The sequence below is a fragment of the Dromiciops gliroides genome, chromosome 1, assembly GCF_019393635.1.
Source record: "Dromiciops gliroides isolate mDroGli1 chromosome 1, mDroGli1.pri, whole genome shotgun sequence".
Taxonomy (NCBI): domain Eukaryota; kingdom Metazoa; phylum Chordata; class Mammalia; order Microbiotheria; family Microbiotheriidae; genus Dromiciops; species Dromiciops gliroides.
Window position 1 is genome coordinate 540,872,505 of NC_057861.1, and position 15,426 is coordinate 540,887,930.

At 34.3% G+C, this 15,426-nt stretch overlaps 1 protein-coding gene across 9 annotated transcripts in view; it reads right to left on the reverse strand.

The window, feature by feature from the left end:
* The window catches only part of LOC122735893 (transformation/transcription domain associated protein), a 152,901-nt gene that overhangs the window by 91,606 nt on the left and 45,869 nt on the right, over window positions 1-15,426 (reverse strand). For 6 of the 9 annotated variants that reach the window (XM_043977760.1, XM_043977777.1, XM_043977768.1 and 3 more), the window contains 11 exons: window positions 14,513-14,674; window positions 13,622-13,718; window positions 10,653-10,774; window positions 10,020-10,190; window positions 6,542-6,610; window positions 4,038-4,091; window positions 3,890-3,910; window positions 1,817-1,936; window positions 1,393-1,512; window positions 557-721; window positions 272-453 (listed from right to left, as the gene is read on the reverse strand). In XM_043977760.1, coding sequence (XP_043833695.1) covers window positions 272-453; window positions 557-721; window positions 1,393-1,512; window positions 1,817-1,936; window positions 3,890-3,910; window positions 4,038-4,091; window positions 6,542-6,610; window positions 10,020-10,190; window positions 10,653-10,774; window positions 13,622-13,718; window positions 14,513-14,674 — 1,283 coding nt within the window. The remainder of the gene's footprint in view (window positions 1-271; window positions 454-556; window positions 722-1,392; window positions 1,513-1,816; window positions 1,937-3,889; window positions 3,911-4,037; window positions 4,092-6,541; window positions 6,611-10,019; window positions 10,191-10,652; window positions 10,775-13,621; window positions 13,719-14,512; window positions 14,675-15,426) is intronic. The other 3 variants (XM_043977813.1, XM_043977805.1, XM_043977800.1) reach the window with 2 other exon arrangements.

The window sequence follows — 15,426 nt, forward strand, 5'->3', positions numbered from 1 at the left end:
TCAACTACATAGACTGCTAATTTCCTAAAGAGCACTGCCTTTTGAACAATTCAGATACCAAATCCCACAGCCTATTTCAGTATAGATTTAATTGAGGGTACTAGTAAGTACAATTGGTTATAATATTTAAAGTGTCTCCTCTAAAGCAAATAAAGCTAAGCCTCCACTGACAAGTCTGAATTTCAGTTATTTAGTAGACATGTTCTTTGTTCTAAGTGAATATACTTAGATAAAACAAGTTACTCCACCTAAGGCGAATAATTACACCTACTTGCAGTAATTCAGTAAACAGTAAGCCAGTAGTTTAGGCTCCTTCCAGTTTGTTGCAGCCATATTTTCTTTGCGGTGTCTTTCTTGAAAAGTTTCACTGATCCATACACGTCTCAACTGGCTCACTAAAGAGTGTTGATTTGCCAGCCAGGATTCATCATTCTTAACTATAATGCTTATGATCTGATAAGGGGGAAAAAAAAAGATACAGTCATCTTGAGAAAAATCATCATACCCCAAATGAGCAGATTTGGGTTTTTCAAATGCTCTCTATCAAAGGAATTACCTTAATAGCCTGAAACTGAAGATCAAGTTTCAAGTTACTCGTGCTAGGAGAGCCAGGACGTACAGCTGCTTGTGTACCACCAGGTAACAATAAGGCGATAAATCGGTTTGGGTTGGCTGCGAGGACATCTCGAAGAGGTTTGGCATCTTTGTGTTTTAAAAAACTCTAAAAAGAATATGAAATATCTTAAACTGTTTCAAGTTATTTTAAATTAAATAAGAAAGGATACCAAAAAAATTGCAATTGACAACATATAAGGCGCCTTCCAGCTCTGACCTTTCAACATGTAGTCAAACATTCAATGCGCATATATTTAATACAGGGTTTCTGAATTACTTTGGCCACATTAAAAACTGAAAGCTATTGAGAGGATCCACAAATGCTGATTTGGTATATGGGTAATCTAGGGGATAAAGCAAGAAGAGGCCTGATTAAACTGAATGGAGGAGGCAACTATGCAGGACCCTCTGCCTGAGAGAAAATAGTGTTGCCTGTACACCAAAAAAAAAAAGCAGTGTGTGTATAAGAAATGCCATGGTGAGGTGTGCATGCAATGGGAGACTACTATAAAAGAGCATAGCTGAAATATGAGAAAAGTATGCAAATGAAATAGGAATCCATGCATTTGGTAGAGAAAGTATTTGGTAAAAGGATTAGACTGTCATGTAAAAGGGAAAGGGTAGGGATACAAAGAGAGAACTGTAATCCTAACACTGCAAATTCATCCATGAAGCCTTCATAGTGAAGAGCCTGTAGCCACCAGGCAATAATTCTGAATTCTCAGAGAATCAGATTATGTTTGAAAGAAAATCTGCCTCTTCTCCTGTAATAATTACCATAAACATCCTGCTCCACTGAGGATCATTTAAAGTAGCTTCCATCATGAATAACTCAACAGTTTGGGAAGGGTGTCGTGTCAAAAACTTTATCAAGGGCTCTCTGAATGGACTGCCAGCCTGAAAAATATTTAGTAAAAACATTAATACATATATTTTCATCTATGAGATGTTCTTTTTCATTTATATTCTCTGTCTTCAAAAACTATTACTGATGTCTTTATCACAGGAATGTGCTAGTAGTTTAAGCAAATCAACTCTAAAACATTAAAGCTGCCAATTACCTTGAGTCTTATAAAAATTACATTAGCTTTCAAGAAATCAATTTTGATACTGAAAAAGTTATCTGGTTAGTCATGCAAATTTAAAATTAAAACTCTAAGTAATAGATTTAACAACGCACCAAATGAAGTTATGCTTTTACCTCTATCAACATAGCCCTCTCAGTTTTCATTACAACCTCTAGCAGAGGCTTGACCAGGGTTTGAGGAGCAGCTGGGATCAGATGAAAAAGGTTTATAATTGCTGAACAAATCTTCATTTCCTAATAAAGAACAAGAAAACTGAAAATCAGAGTTCAATGAATGCTTGCTAGCTAAATATGCAAACACTGCAGCAGACCCTACAACAGGCTACATTAGCATGGCTAGCCAACCAAAGCAAGTAGTTAACGTGTAAAAAAGCAAAAACCTACCTATTTTAGAACTAACTGTGGACTAAAGTTAATTTTCACTCTGGCTTCTTCTGAGTTTTATTAATTAAAGGGAATTATTAAACTGAATACTTTTCAACTTTTGTTACCTTATTTTGTTGGTTTTCATATATTATTTAGAACTAAAAGGGGCTTTACAGATAATCTAGTTCAACTCTAGATAAAAAAACTCAGACCCCAGAGAAGATAAGTGACTTGTCCAAGAACATCTAATTGGTTCTTAGCAAAGCCAGGACTAGAACCCAGGCTTCGTAACTCCCAATTCAGGCATCTCTAATACATTGCCTCCCTATAATGAAAATCAATATAAAAATGTGATTCATTACATGGTTAGCTTTATGTTCAAATTTTTCAGACTACATTTTAATACACTATGGAAATATTGTTCTTTAGTTATTTCATGTGTCTAAGTTTTCTCTTCCCAATAGAAGATCCTTGAACAAAGGGGCCCAATATACACTGATGCTCCAAAGCTCATATGATGGTAGAGCATTAGACATTCAGTACTTGAGCTGAACTGAAGTACCAAATTAAGTAATTTATCAATGCCTTGAGATTTTTCACTCTAGCAACAACTAAAGCAGGCCTCTGAATATATTCTAATATTGGTGCAATGAATTTTGAATTATTTGAATAATAAGCAAGATTCCAGTACATCTACATATAAAGGAATATCCCTTTATTGGGTAACTGCTTTTAATTAAACTTTTAATTCTCACAGTGTTGCTGTTGCCATTTTAGATGAATTAAAGAGAATTTGTGTTGAAAAAAAAAAAAAAGGTAAATGATTCAGGACCAAAATGCCAAAAAAATACCAGTCTTGAAAGACTCTGCCTATAGGTTACACTGATTCCCATAACTCTTCACAGGGCAAGTGAGATGGGGATCAAAAACAATAATCAAGAGAATGGTTCCCTAGTCTACATCTATGAATTTTCTTACTTGAATGGACAAGTGGAGAATTGTATAGGAAATTTAAAAATATAACTGTCTACACAACTCATGTTAAAAACAAAACACCTCCAAACTTTCTTCCATAGGATTTTTAGGTCTTCTGATGAAAAAGCAGTAATAAAATACATCCTAAAATTATGTGACTTTAATAATGTTTTCATTTGTACATTTTTCAAAGAAGTTTCATAACCCCTCTTTTATATGAGTCTAACAACAACACTGTGAGATAGATTCAGCAAGTATTATTATCCCCATGTTTTTTATGGATGAGAAAACTTGAAGCTCAGAGGTAGTAAGACTAGCCCAAAGGCGTCACAGTTTATCCGTACTGAAATAATGTGCTGTTCATTTTAATGAAATAAGGCTCATTTTCTAGTCAATAGATTTGGAGTCTTAATGGCTTGAAAGGAAACCCATAATTTGATCTCAAGAAAGTAGAACTCTTTCTAGCATGCACAAATAGGCTATGTGTTGAATTTTGCCCTCAATGAACTGTTAATGATTTTTCATACAACTTTTATAATGATAAAAATTCAAAGAGAATTGAGTCCTTTCAAAAATAGCATTGAAATTTTGCAAAAGGTAAAAAACAACAATTCTTTAAAATCTGTTTTCACACTTCCTAACATAAAACATGCTTAGCATCTTTAACAATTCACAGCATTGTTACTAATACAACTCTGCCACAGACAAACAAATGACAGTTCACTGCACTCAAAGGCACAATGCACTCTGCCCATTACATAACAACAATACAGCTAACAAGTCACAGCAAAAAACCAAATACAACAACAACAAACAACCTCCTGTTGCCTTCACTGATATTCTCACCTCTACCCCTTCCATGGCAGGCTGAACCAAAACAAAAATTACAGCATGAAAAAATGCAACAAAAAAGTAAAAGGGAAAAAAAAAAGAAAAGTAGATACTATTCTTCAGATTGCAAGTCATAAACTGACTTAATAGGTTATTTTCTCACCTCAAACTGACAGAATGGAGACAACGAACATCTCCCGCACTCTGAAATGCTCTCCTGAGGATGGGGAGGAAAATCATCTTTTTTTTTTTCTACTTATGTTAATTACACATAACTTCCCACACACTCGTGCACAATAAGAACTAATGAGTGAACAAGACAATGAAAAGACAATATTCAAAAAGCACTTCAGACAGAGGAACAGCCAGACAGAGGACAGGACAAACCGCTATCCCTCACAGGTCAAACTACACAGACCTTTTATGAGAAAGCACCCCCAACCCCAACCAAAATGAAGAACAGGGACTTAGAAAGTTACAAGCTAAGAAACTAGATAAACAGGTCTTTTGCATGCATTCTGGCAAAGAGAATTGTTTTATTTAAGCATTAGCATACACAGGTTCAGGCTTTTATGAATGACCTAAGTGAGGCAATCAAAAACAGTTTTCCCACCAGAAGGAGAAACACTTCAATTACATAAGAGGAAAGATGTTTAGTCCCATCCATTGGGTATCTATTAGTGTTTAAATTTGAGGAGAACCCTCAATTATTCTGTGGACTCAGATATATTGAGAAGATGATCACACTTGCCCAAAATATGACTACATATAGTAAATGGTCCAATAAAATGGGGTATTAGTATATGTGTGTTATCATTATTACAAAGTAATAAAGAGGCTGCAATCAATTATTAAAAACCAGAAATAGATACAAGGGACAAAATGTAATAGCCCCTACCTCGAATTAATCAAATAACTGAGAAAATTCACAGGTAGGTTTTATATATTTGAATTTTTTTTTAAAATATGAAATTACACTTAATTTTTTGATAGAACATTGGTCTCCTGGGTTCTTGATAAGCATAAAAGACAAATATTTTCCACTTCATAAATCCCAACAATTCCAAGAGCTGCATAACACACGACAAAATGCCAGTGCTTAGACTCAAAGGCAGCATAAGCCCCGGATTGGGTGATGAAGAAGGTGGCCTTCTTAAACAAAGGTTAAGCAGCCATTAGATTCCAATGAAAAAAATAACCATCATCTCTCAATATCAGAGTCTCTGAATTTTTTAGTGAGTTGTTAGATCTCTTCTGGAGCTGACTATGCACTTTAGGTATTACTTATTACTAATAAAAAGTATTTCTCTTAGAGCACTGCTAACCTAACTAATTAAGCAATTTAACTGATTCAAGTACACTTTCTTGAAAAAAGGAACAAGAATTTACTAAAAAGATTGAGGGATTTTATCCTTTGAGAAAACCCAATCTGTATATTACATAAAACATCTCTCATGGATTTGCCTAGGTGCTTTATAGAGTACAATGCCTTGTTATTAAGACCAATGGAAAAGTTGAAGCATAAATTAACTTGCAAGTCAAAGAAATACATAAGGCATTTTGTTCCTCCTTCCCCCCCTCCCCGCCCCCCCAAGCATAAATTTTCTTTAATATAGTATACTGAGTCCAACATGGGACTTGCCATTTTTCTTTCAATATTTTTGATTTATAGCAAACATCCAAAGTAAAATTTCCTTCCAAGTTTAAAATGTTGAATTAATTTTGTTCAGTTCGTTTTTTTAAAAAGAGGAAATTTGACTTACATAAATAAACAATGACATAGGATGGTGGAAACAAAGCACAATAAAGCAAGAAAATTTATAGTTTGGAATGAAATGAAGCATCTAACACTTAAGTACAACATGACAGGAAGCTATTTTTATTAGGCTCCTGAATTTCTATACGAAAATCTATGTAATAGATTGCTGTAAAATCCAATCAGACTTTACAGAAACCTAAGAGAACCACAACCCATACATGACAATACACATTCACAATATAACCCCCATCCATAACAGTTAGTGGTTACCTGCTAAAAATCAACTTGTTTCAAATCTTAATGTAAGTAATAATGTTAGATTCAAAGTAGTAGAAAAGCATTAAATCATGGGGGAAAAAAACAGTATTAGTCAATCAACCTCAAATACTGAAAACAAATCTATAAGAATGAATGTAACCCAAAGTATACCTCAACACTCCCCACCACTTCAAGAAATTAACTCAGCATATCAGGGGGAAGAGGGGCACATATCCCTTGAAGCAAGCCCATTTCGGAGAATCTGTGGTACTAATACCCAGGGGAAAAGATTTCTTGTTCTTTTACTAAATACTAAAATTATTTTTTACTAAACTTTACTATGTAATGGTAAATGTAAACATTTATCAAGCATCTTATCAAAATTAAGGGGAAAAATATCAAAATCAAAATTCTGGAGCTGTAAGGCCCCTCAGAGCTTGCCTAGTCCAAGTATATCAATGCCAGCCAAAATTACACTTAATTACTAACATAAAAAACTAGTTAGCAATTCATTGTCAATCATATACATGAAATGTATAGCACAAAGAAGCTAGTGCCTAGTATTGTTGCGAAAACGAAATTTTCAGTGTTAATCAAAATCACTATATATAGCACTACCACCCCTCCCTCAAAATAAACAAGTAACTTACATTTCCATCACTCCTTTGTCCACCTTTGTGAGTGATAACAACCACTTCCATCCACTTGCGTAGGTGTTGCTATTGTAAACACAACATTAATTTTACAATTAGTTTAATTTTATTAAGGTTCATAACAGACATTGCCTCAACTAACAAATAAATTAACTTAGTATCTTTAAATCCTTAAGAGATAAGTGCTTTCATTTAGGACATAAATACATGCATATCTAACTTCATATAATTTAAATCAGATAAAATAAATTAAAAGGGCAGAAGCAATGGTCCCCATACTATGACTTTAATATCATGTTTCAAAGATCCATAGTGTCAAAAACTAGTGGGCAACTTCATTTTCCTTTAACAGATAGCATCTAAAATAATTCTATGACATGTTTCAAAATTGTGTTACAAACAGTTCAGATTTAGGGAAAAGAAAGAAAAAAATGTACATTAGTTAATAACATACCACCCCCTCACAAAAAGTTCAGCGTCTTCTTATCCCTTAAAAAATAATATTGGAGACTTCTGGCAAAATCATTTCTGCTATAAGAATGACACCAGACCAAATAATGACCATGATATCCAATCAGAAACCATATTAAGTACATAAAACTGCACAAAAAGTCAGTCAGAAGTCCATTCCAGTGGTTGGAAACCCATAGTAAGGACTCTAAGTTACCAGGAAGGAAAACAACTAATAGAGCCTTGACATTTCTTAGATAAAGACACCTAAAGCCCAGGAGTTCCAAGATCGCTAAGTACTGTGTCCTGAGAAATCATAGAGGGCCTTTTCAACATAGGCCTAACCCCAGGTCTGTACAAGAGTGCAGACCAAGTAAGATCAACTATCCCACCCAAAAGCCCAGCAGGAGACAGAGTCTGGTGCTGGCATAGGCCTTCTGTGCAGAAACTAAGAGTGGAGAGATAAGTAACTACAACATATAGATCACTAAAGAATGGTAAGCAGTTCAGTAATACCTAAAAATTCAATCCAGAAACTATATAAATACAGGCAGAGACAACAGACAAAAAGAATTTTCCAAAGAACTCTACAAATCACTAGAAACAATGAAGGAAGAGATCAAAAAATGAAATAAAAGCTATAGAGGAAAGAACTGAGAGGAAAATGAATAGTTTACAATAGAAGTAGTAAACTGTACCTAAATAATGAACTCCCTGAAAATTAGAAGAGAAATCAAAGACTATAAAAAAGCAAAAATTTAGATCAAAAGATTGATCAAGACCAAAAAATGATAAAAGACAATTATAAAGTGCCTGTTTTCACAAACACTTAAATTATTTCTCAATCTGTTTACCAAGTTAAGAAACATCAGACTCCCTGAAAACCATGATTAAAAAAAAAAAGCCTGGATACGTTATTCAAGAAATCACAAATAAAAACTGCCAAGATCTATTACAACTAGAAAGCAAAGTTAAAATAGAAAGAAACCTCTGAAAGAAATACCAAAAGGAAAAGTCCATGGAATCTTCATAGTCTAAATCCAGTGCTTCCACCAAGAAAAAGGGAAATATTGCAATTAGTCAAAGAGTTCAAGTATCAAGGAATCAAAGTCAGGATCACCTAAGTACAAGCTTCTAGTATAAATAAGAGGAGATCTTGTAAAACAATATTCTAATAGCCAAAAGGTAGAAGTTTAATTAAGGCCAAACATAATTTATCCTGCAAAACTGAGTATAATCCTACTGGACAAAAAATCTCCAACCCTTAATGGAACAGAGGTCTTTCAAGAATTCCTGATTGAAAAAAAAACAAAAAACCAAACAGATCTAAGCAGAGACATTGAAATGAAAACACAAGAGTTAAGAGAAACCAAAAAAAGTAATTTATTTGAACAATCAGAAAAGAGCTTTATGATGAACTAACAATCTAATAGAGGGACAAGAAACAAGTTTCTATTCAAAACCTTAAGGTCTTCAAAGGATACTGAGGGAATTGAGACAAGAGGATTTACACTGGTTCTATTTTGGAGATGGGAAAGAAAAGTAACCTACCTAGAAGAGAAAAGATAATGAAGTGGGTATAATGTACCATTTTATTTCTCATAATTGAGATATGTGAGAATATGCAAAAAAAAAAAACCCATGAAGTAGGAGTACGCATCAGATGAACTTCTTTTCTGAAGTGGATAAAGGTAGGTTGAATGTATTCATACACATCCAAACACACACACACACACACACAGAGGTTGGTGTACAAATACATCAAACTTAACATGAAACAGCAAGAGATAAAGAGAAGAGTTAAGAGGAAAAATTCAAAAACAAACTTCCTGATCTGGCAGAGGGAGGAATTAAAAAGAACAAAAGAAAAGAATCACAAACTAAAGGAATGCCCCACAGTTGGAGAATCACTGAATAAATAATGCTATCAGAATATTATAGAATGTTATTGCATCATAAAAAAAGACAAAAGATTTCAGAAAATGAAATAGTTAAGTGAGAAGAAGTGAAACAATTTATACAGTGACAACACTGTAAAGCAAAACAATTTTTAAAGACTTAAGCACTACAGGATCAATGCAATGACTAACCAAGTTTCCAGAAGACTTATGATGAACCATATTATATCGCTCCCTCCTGACAGGGGCAATGGATTCAAGGTGCAGAACAAACATTATTATATGTAGCCACCATGTGAATTTGTTTGGCTTACCTATATCTATTTGCTACAAGATTTTGTTCTTTTTGCTTTCCTATTTTTAATTGGGCAGGTAAAGATGATGTCAAAAAAGAAGGAAAAAGGAGGCAAGTCATAGAAACATTTTTTTAAAGCAGAGAGTAATACTGAAGGAGGATCAGAAAGAAACAGACAAGAGGGACAGGTTTAAAAGTTGAATTTATTATTACTTTTTAACTAATCAGTATGAAACCAAGCTTCAGTTTCATATATAATGTTCATTTTTTTGTGCCAAGTTCAGAATATTTTTTAAAGAAAATAATGGAGACCTGAATCTTGATCTCAAAAGCAGATCATATATGATAAAAACTTAAAAGTTAGCTAAGTTCAAAACTCAGAGAAGGTGCGATGTTACTGACACCACTCCTAGCAAAGCAACTTTACATAATGAACAAAATCATTTGGAATACATCTAATCTAAAATGTTGAGCATCTAATTTTTGGGTCAGAGGTAGGTGGACTGGGTTAAACAAACAAATCATGCTAATGAAGATACAGTGTGCCATTTTGCACATATATGTGTCTACACACACACACACACACACACACACACACACACACAAATACAGACATGCACATACACATACAAATGAAATGCAAATATTACACTAAGGAGCTGAAATCCTTTTTCTGGCCAAAACTGATTAAAAATGACAAAACAGAAAACTTTAATTCACAAATTTACTCAGCAAGAATACGGAGATTAGCTAAGATTTATAAAGTTTGATTTTTCCCACATCAAATTAAAGAAAAATAATTCTAAGATACTTCTAGAAACACTTGACATACCATCATCTGATCACAAAATTTGTCATTAAAGGAGTTTGGGAAGAGCCTAGTGACAGAAGTAAGACGATTTACTACATTCAATGTTAAGCTTCGATAGTCCCCTAACATCATTAATAAAGGCCTCATGTGTGTATGAATCTGGTCAACTTCTATTGTAGCACCTTCCAAAAACTGTAAGAAAACAAAACATATGGACATAAGCAAAATAAAAAAGAGGTATCTGAAAGACAAACATAGTTTAAAACATTATAGAAGCCATAGTGATTTAAATTTAACAATGTAATAAATATTAATATAAAGTATAAGAAATTTAAATTACTCTAATATTGAAGAATTATCTTTAGATTTCAGATAAATTGCTTTTACATATTTCCAACTGTTAGCTCTTAAAAAAGAAAGAGATGTAAATTTTGATTTCAAGAACAGATCACACATAAAAAAAAAATCCAAAATACAACTAGATTCTCAACTATGCAGAAAAAGTGAGCAACTAGAAGCTAATACAGGAATTCCAATAACATTAAGATAAAAAGTAAGTAGCTATGCTATATTAAGCCTTTGCATAAAAAAGCAGAATTTATTATGGTGTATAAAAAGATGGATTTAAAACAATACTTTTTAAATGTCACTAACCTTTCTCATGCATGCCTCCCCTGCCTCCTGAAGCTCATTATTTGTTGAATTTAGTGCCTTGAAAAGTGCAGCAATGATTTTCTCCCTGGATTGAGGAAGGTAATTGCAGGCAGCAAGAGCATCTTAAAGATAGGGAAGAAGAGAATGTAATCAATACAATATTTATTGTTAATCTATGAAAGTAGGTCAATGATTTTCTTGTCTAAAGGATCCTAATACTAGTGCTCCTTTGCTATACTAAAATTTAAAAATGGCTAAACCCAATCAGTGGTTTATGCCTTTGATAAACACACAAACTCATGTTCTTCCATTCACTGGATTATCTAGAAACTAGCTTCTTCTTTGTGTGTGTGTGGGGGGGGGGGGGGGGCTGCAATGAGGGTTAAGTGACTTGCCCAGGGTCACATAGCTAGCAAGTGTCAAGTGTCTGAGGCCAGATTTGAACTCAGGTCCTCCTGAATTCAGGACCAGTGCTTTATCCACTGCGCCACCTAGCTGCCTTGAACCTAGCTTCTTAAACTGTGGTTTGCAACCCATCACATGGGGGTAAGTAACTGAATTTGGGGATCACAAAAAATTTCGCAACAGTAAAAGGTTATGTATACCTATTTTATTTACCTATATACCCAGGGTTGCATAAAAATTTCTCAGGCAAAAAGGAGTTCTGAGTAAAAAGTTTAAGAGGGCCTGATCTAGAACACTGGCCAGTCTCAAAAGACTCAAGGTGCCTTTATTCACTTCATCACAACCTGGTACCAGCAGCCAGGTATAGCTCATCCTCCTAACCCAAAAAACAGTCATGGAATGAAATGGCCCATTTACTAGCTTGAAATCAATTAACCAATTTTTATATGTTAAGCATCTTCTATGTATAAAATGCTGAGAGAAAACAGACAAAAATGAAACAGTTCTTATTCTCAAGGAACTTACATTCTGGGGGGGAGGGTGGATCTCTATAAGTTTATAAAACAAATACAAGATTTTTTTCTTGTTAAAAAAAAAAAAAAGACTGGAAGCAGGCACTAGTTGCTATAGAGAATGAGAAAAGACCTCATAGAGTATTTTTTTGTGGTGTCTTGAAAGAAACCTGGGATTCCAAGAGGAGAAAATGAGGAAGCAGTACATGCCAGGCAGAGGTAATAGTCTGGACAAAGGCTGAAAGAGGAGACATGGAATGAAGTGCATGAGTAAATAAGCTGTTTGGATTATATAGTGAATAAAGACAAATGCTACATATTAAGGGACATTGTGTAGGGTTTTAAATGCCCAATGTTCACGTCTGATTCTAGAAGTAATAAAGAGCACCTGGATAGAGAAAGGTGATGGTGGTCAGACCTTTGCTCTAAACAGGAACAGGAAGACAGAATGAAGTGGATAGATGGAGCAAAGAGACCAGTTAGGAGGCTACACGAGAATGAGATATAATGAGGGTGCAGAATTAGGGTTGTGTCTGTGTTGGATAGAGAGAAGAGATGGATGAAAAATGTTGGGGAGGTAGAAATAACAAAATGTGGCTAGGTGAATGGCTGTGTAGAGTAAGGGAGAGTGAGGAAAGAGAAAAGCTACTGAAATAGCCAGCCACTGGGAAGTCTTAAATGAACTGCTACAAAGGAAAGTGAGTAGAACCAGGAGAACACTGAACAAACTAACAGCAATATGGTAACAAATGACCAACTGTGAAAGACTTAGCCACACTGGTCAAGACAATGATCCAAGACAAAAGGACCCATGATGAAAAATGCTATTTACTTCCAGAGAACTGAAGATTGACATGTACTTTTTTCCCCTGCTTCCTTTCTTTTTCTTGCTTTTTTTGTGCTTTCTTTTACAACATGGCTAATATGGAAATGTGTTTTGCATGATTTCACATGTATAATCAATATCATACTGCTTACCTTCTAAAAGGGTAGGAAAAGAGCAGCAAGGAGAGAATTTAGTACTCAAAATTTTTAAAAATTAATGTTAAAAAATGTTAAATGTCAATGGGAAATACTTAAACAAATAAAAATATATTTAAGTTAAAAAAAAAAAAAAAAGAAATAGTCCAGGCATGAAGGGATGAGAACTTGCATCAGGAATGGTAGCAGTGTCAGAAGTTAGAAGGAAGCATATAAAAGACAGGCAACAAAGTAAGACTGATAGGACTTGGCAACCTATTGGGATATGGGAGAGTCAATAGGGTGAATGTATATTAACAATCAAGGATGACACCTAGGTTTTGAGCCATGAGTGACTGGGAGGATAATGATATCCTCAATAGTATGAGGAAGTTAAGAAGAGGGATTTAGGGGGCAGCTAGGTGGTGCAGTGGATAAAGCGCCAGCCCTGGATTAAGGAGGACCTGAGTTCAAATCCGGCCTCAGACACTTGACACTTACTAGCTGTGTGACCCTGGGCAAGTCACTTAACCCTCATTGCCCAGCAAGAAAAAAAAGAAAAAAGAAGAGGGATTTAGGGAGAAAGCATACTGAATTTAAGATGTCTATGAGACATCCAGTTCAAGAAGTCCAATGGAATGAGATTAGAGAAGTGAGTCTGGAAGTAAAGAGGTTAACACCAGATAAATAAATCTAAGAATCATAAGCATTGAGGTGATAATCAAATCCATGTATTCTATTAAGATCATCAAGAGAAATAATAATAAAAAGGGAAAAGAGGGACCAGGATAGACCCATGGGGGATAGCAACAGTTATTAGCAGGTGTGACCTGAATGAAGATCTAGCAAAGGAGACAAGTGATCAGAGAAGCAGGAAAAAAAGCAGCGTCATAAAAATCTAAAAAGAAAGAGAGTTTCAAGGACAAGAGAAGGACACTCAATATGCAAAGATGCCAAGGACAAGGATGGAAAAAAAGCTATAAGATTTGGCAATTGAGAGATCATTTGGAACTTTTTCATCAGTTGAATGAAGAGGTCACAAAAAGTTGGAGATGACTGAACAACTTGTTTTCTATTTGTTACTTAACTTACTTAATGCTGCAATTCGTAGAGGTACAAGTGATGGAAGACTTTTGTAACAAGGTAGTTTCATTAAGGCTACATCTTCAGCCTCACACAAATTCAACAGCTGAAAAATAAAGATAAAATATCAATTTATACTGGTGATCAAAAGAAGACATTTATAATAGCTTTTCAAACAACTATACAAACCAGTCTTCTGTATTACACTTCAATAACAATGAACTACCTTCAAAATTAAAGTCAGTTGTCAGTTCAATGAAATAGCAATTATTACAGATAAATCAAACACAAATTCCAAATCAAGGTATCAAAATGGTACTATGCTTCTTTATTCTAAGAATCACCAAAGTCTCAACTAGCAGTTATCTCTGACACTAAAGTAAACTTATCCAGAAATATACAATATTTGGCTCACATCATTCTCCCTCCAGAGGGAAAGGCCTTTCAATTCCTTCCTGGCTACCTAAATCCTTTCATTCTTCTACTGCCAGTTGAAGTTGTACCTATATAATAAAGTCCTCCCTGATAACTCTGGTGTGTAAACTGACCTAAATGACTACAACCTTCTTGAAATTTCTAGAGTTTAGATCTTCATCATGTTTTGCATCAGTATGTAGTCTGTTTTTCTTATGAATGTCTTGTCTCTGAAAGACTCTAAAAGCTTCTTGATGATGGGGTCTATATCTTATACTACCTCTGAAAGCCACAAAAATGTGGATCTATAAAAAAAATCCTCTTTTCCAGGCCAGCCATACAATCAGAAACATTGTCCCATGCCAATATTCAAAGTGTCATGTTTAGTCAAACTCTTTAAACTTAACTATGGTTGTTTAGTCTTTTAGTATAGGCCAGTTTCTTTAAAGAAAAACTTCCCACCATGAAATATAAAAAGTTCTATACCTCCGTATAGAAAACCTTGTGTTCTACCACATTAAGATCCATTGTAAACAGTCTGGGCTGTAAAGTTGTACAAAATGTGTTTCCTTCCATTAGGCCAATCTGAGCATTTGCAGGTTGGTGTCTAAGTAAATGCTTTTTAGGTGGAACCATATCTTGAAGGACCTACCAAAAAAAAAATACCAAGGAGAAAGTATCAATAACAAATTAACATTTTAAAAGAAATACCTAGCCTTAAAATGATTTTAAGTTTTGAATGAAATGGAAATCTAAATTTTTTTTATTAGAACAAAGATGTTTTTCACCCAACCTAAAGAATATCAAATATGATGTTACAATTTTTTAAAAATGTAAAATAATAGAAGCATAAGAAATTTATCTTTCTTTTTACTCCTTGGAAAGAAAACTTCCACTTCACTGGTCTAAAAAAACTTGCTATTCTTTCCATTGGGACTTTAATAAGGTGATGATAGGTGATTTGATAGGTGTTGAGAGCATACATTTAATCTAACAAAACAAAAAAAAAAAATTCGGGGCAGCTAGGTGGCGCAGTGGATAGAGCACTGGCCCTGGAGTCTCCAAATAGTCTTACAAAAGAATCTACAAACTTTAAGTCATTAATTTTCTCTCTTTATGTTTCTCCCTCTTTGGATCCATCTTTTTCCCTGGCTATCTAAACATGTAGTTGAACACCTTCCTTCCCCTTCCTTTAAACTCTTAAGTGAATATAGTTTCAACAGCTTTTTAAAAGAACATTTCCTTTTCTTTATCCTTCTCTCTCCTTCTAGTCTACTCTGAATTCTTGTCTTCAAATCATGGGTTATCCCTCTTACTTTGAAGCTACAAATTTACCAACTCATGTCATCACAAAAAATGAACAATCTTTTCTACTTGGCATAGTAGTTACCAATCCTAAG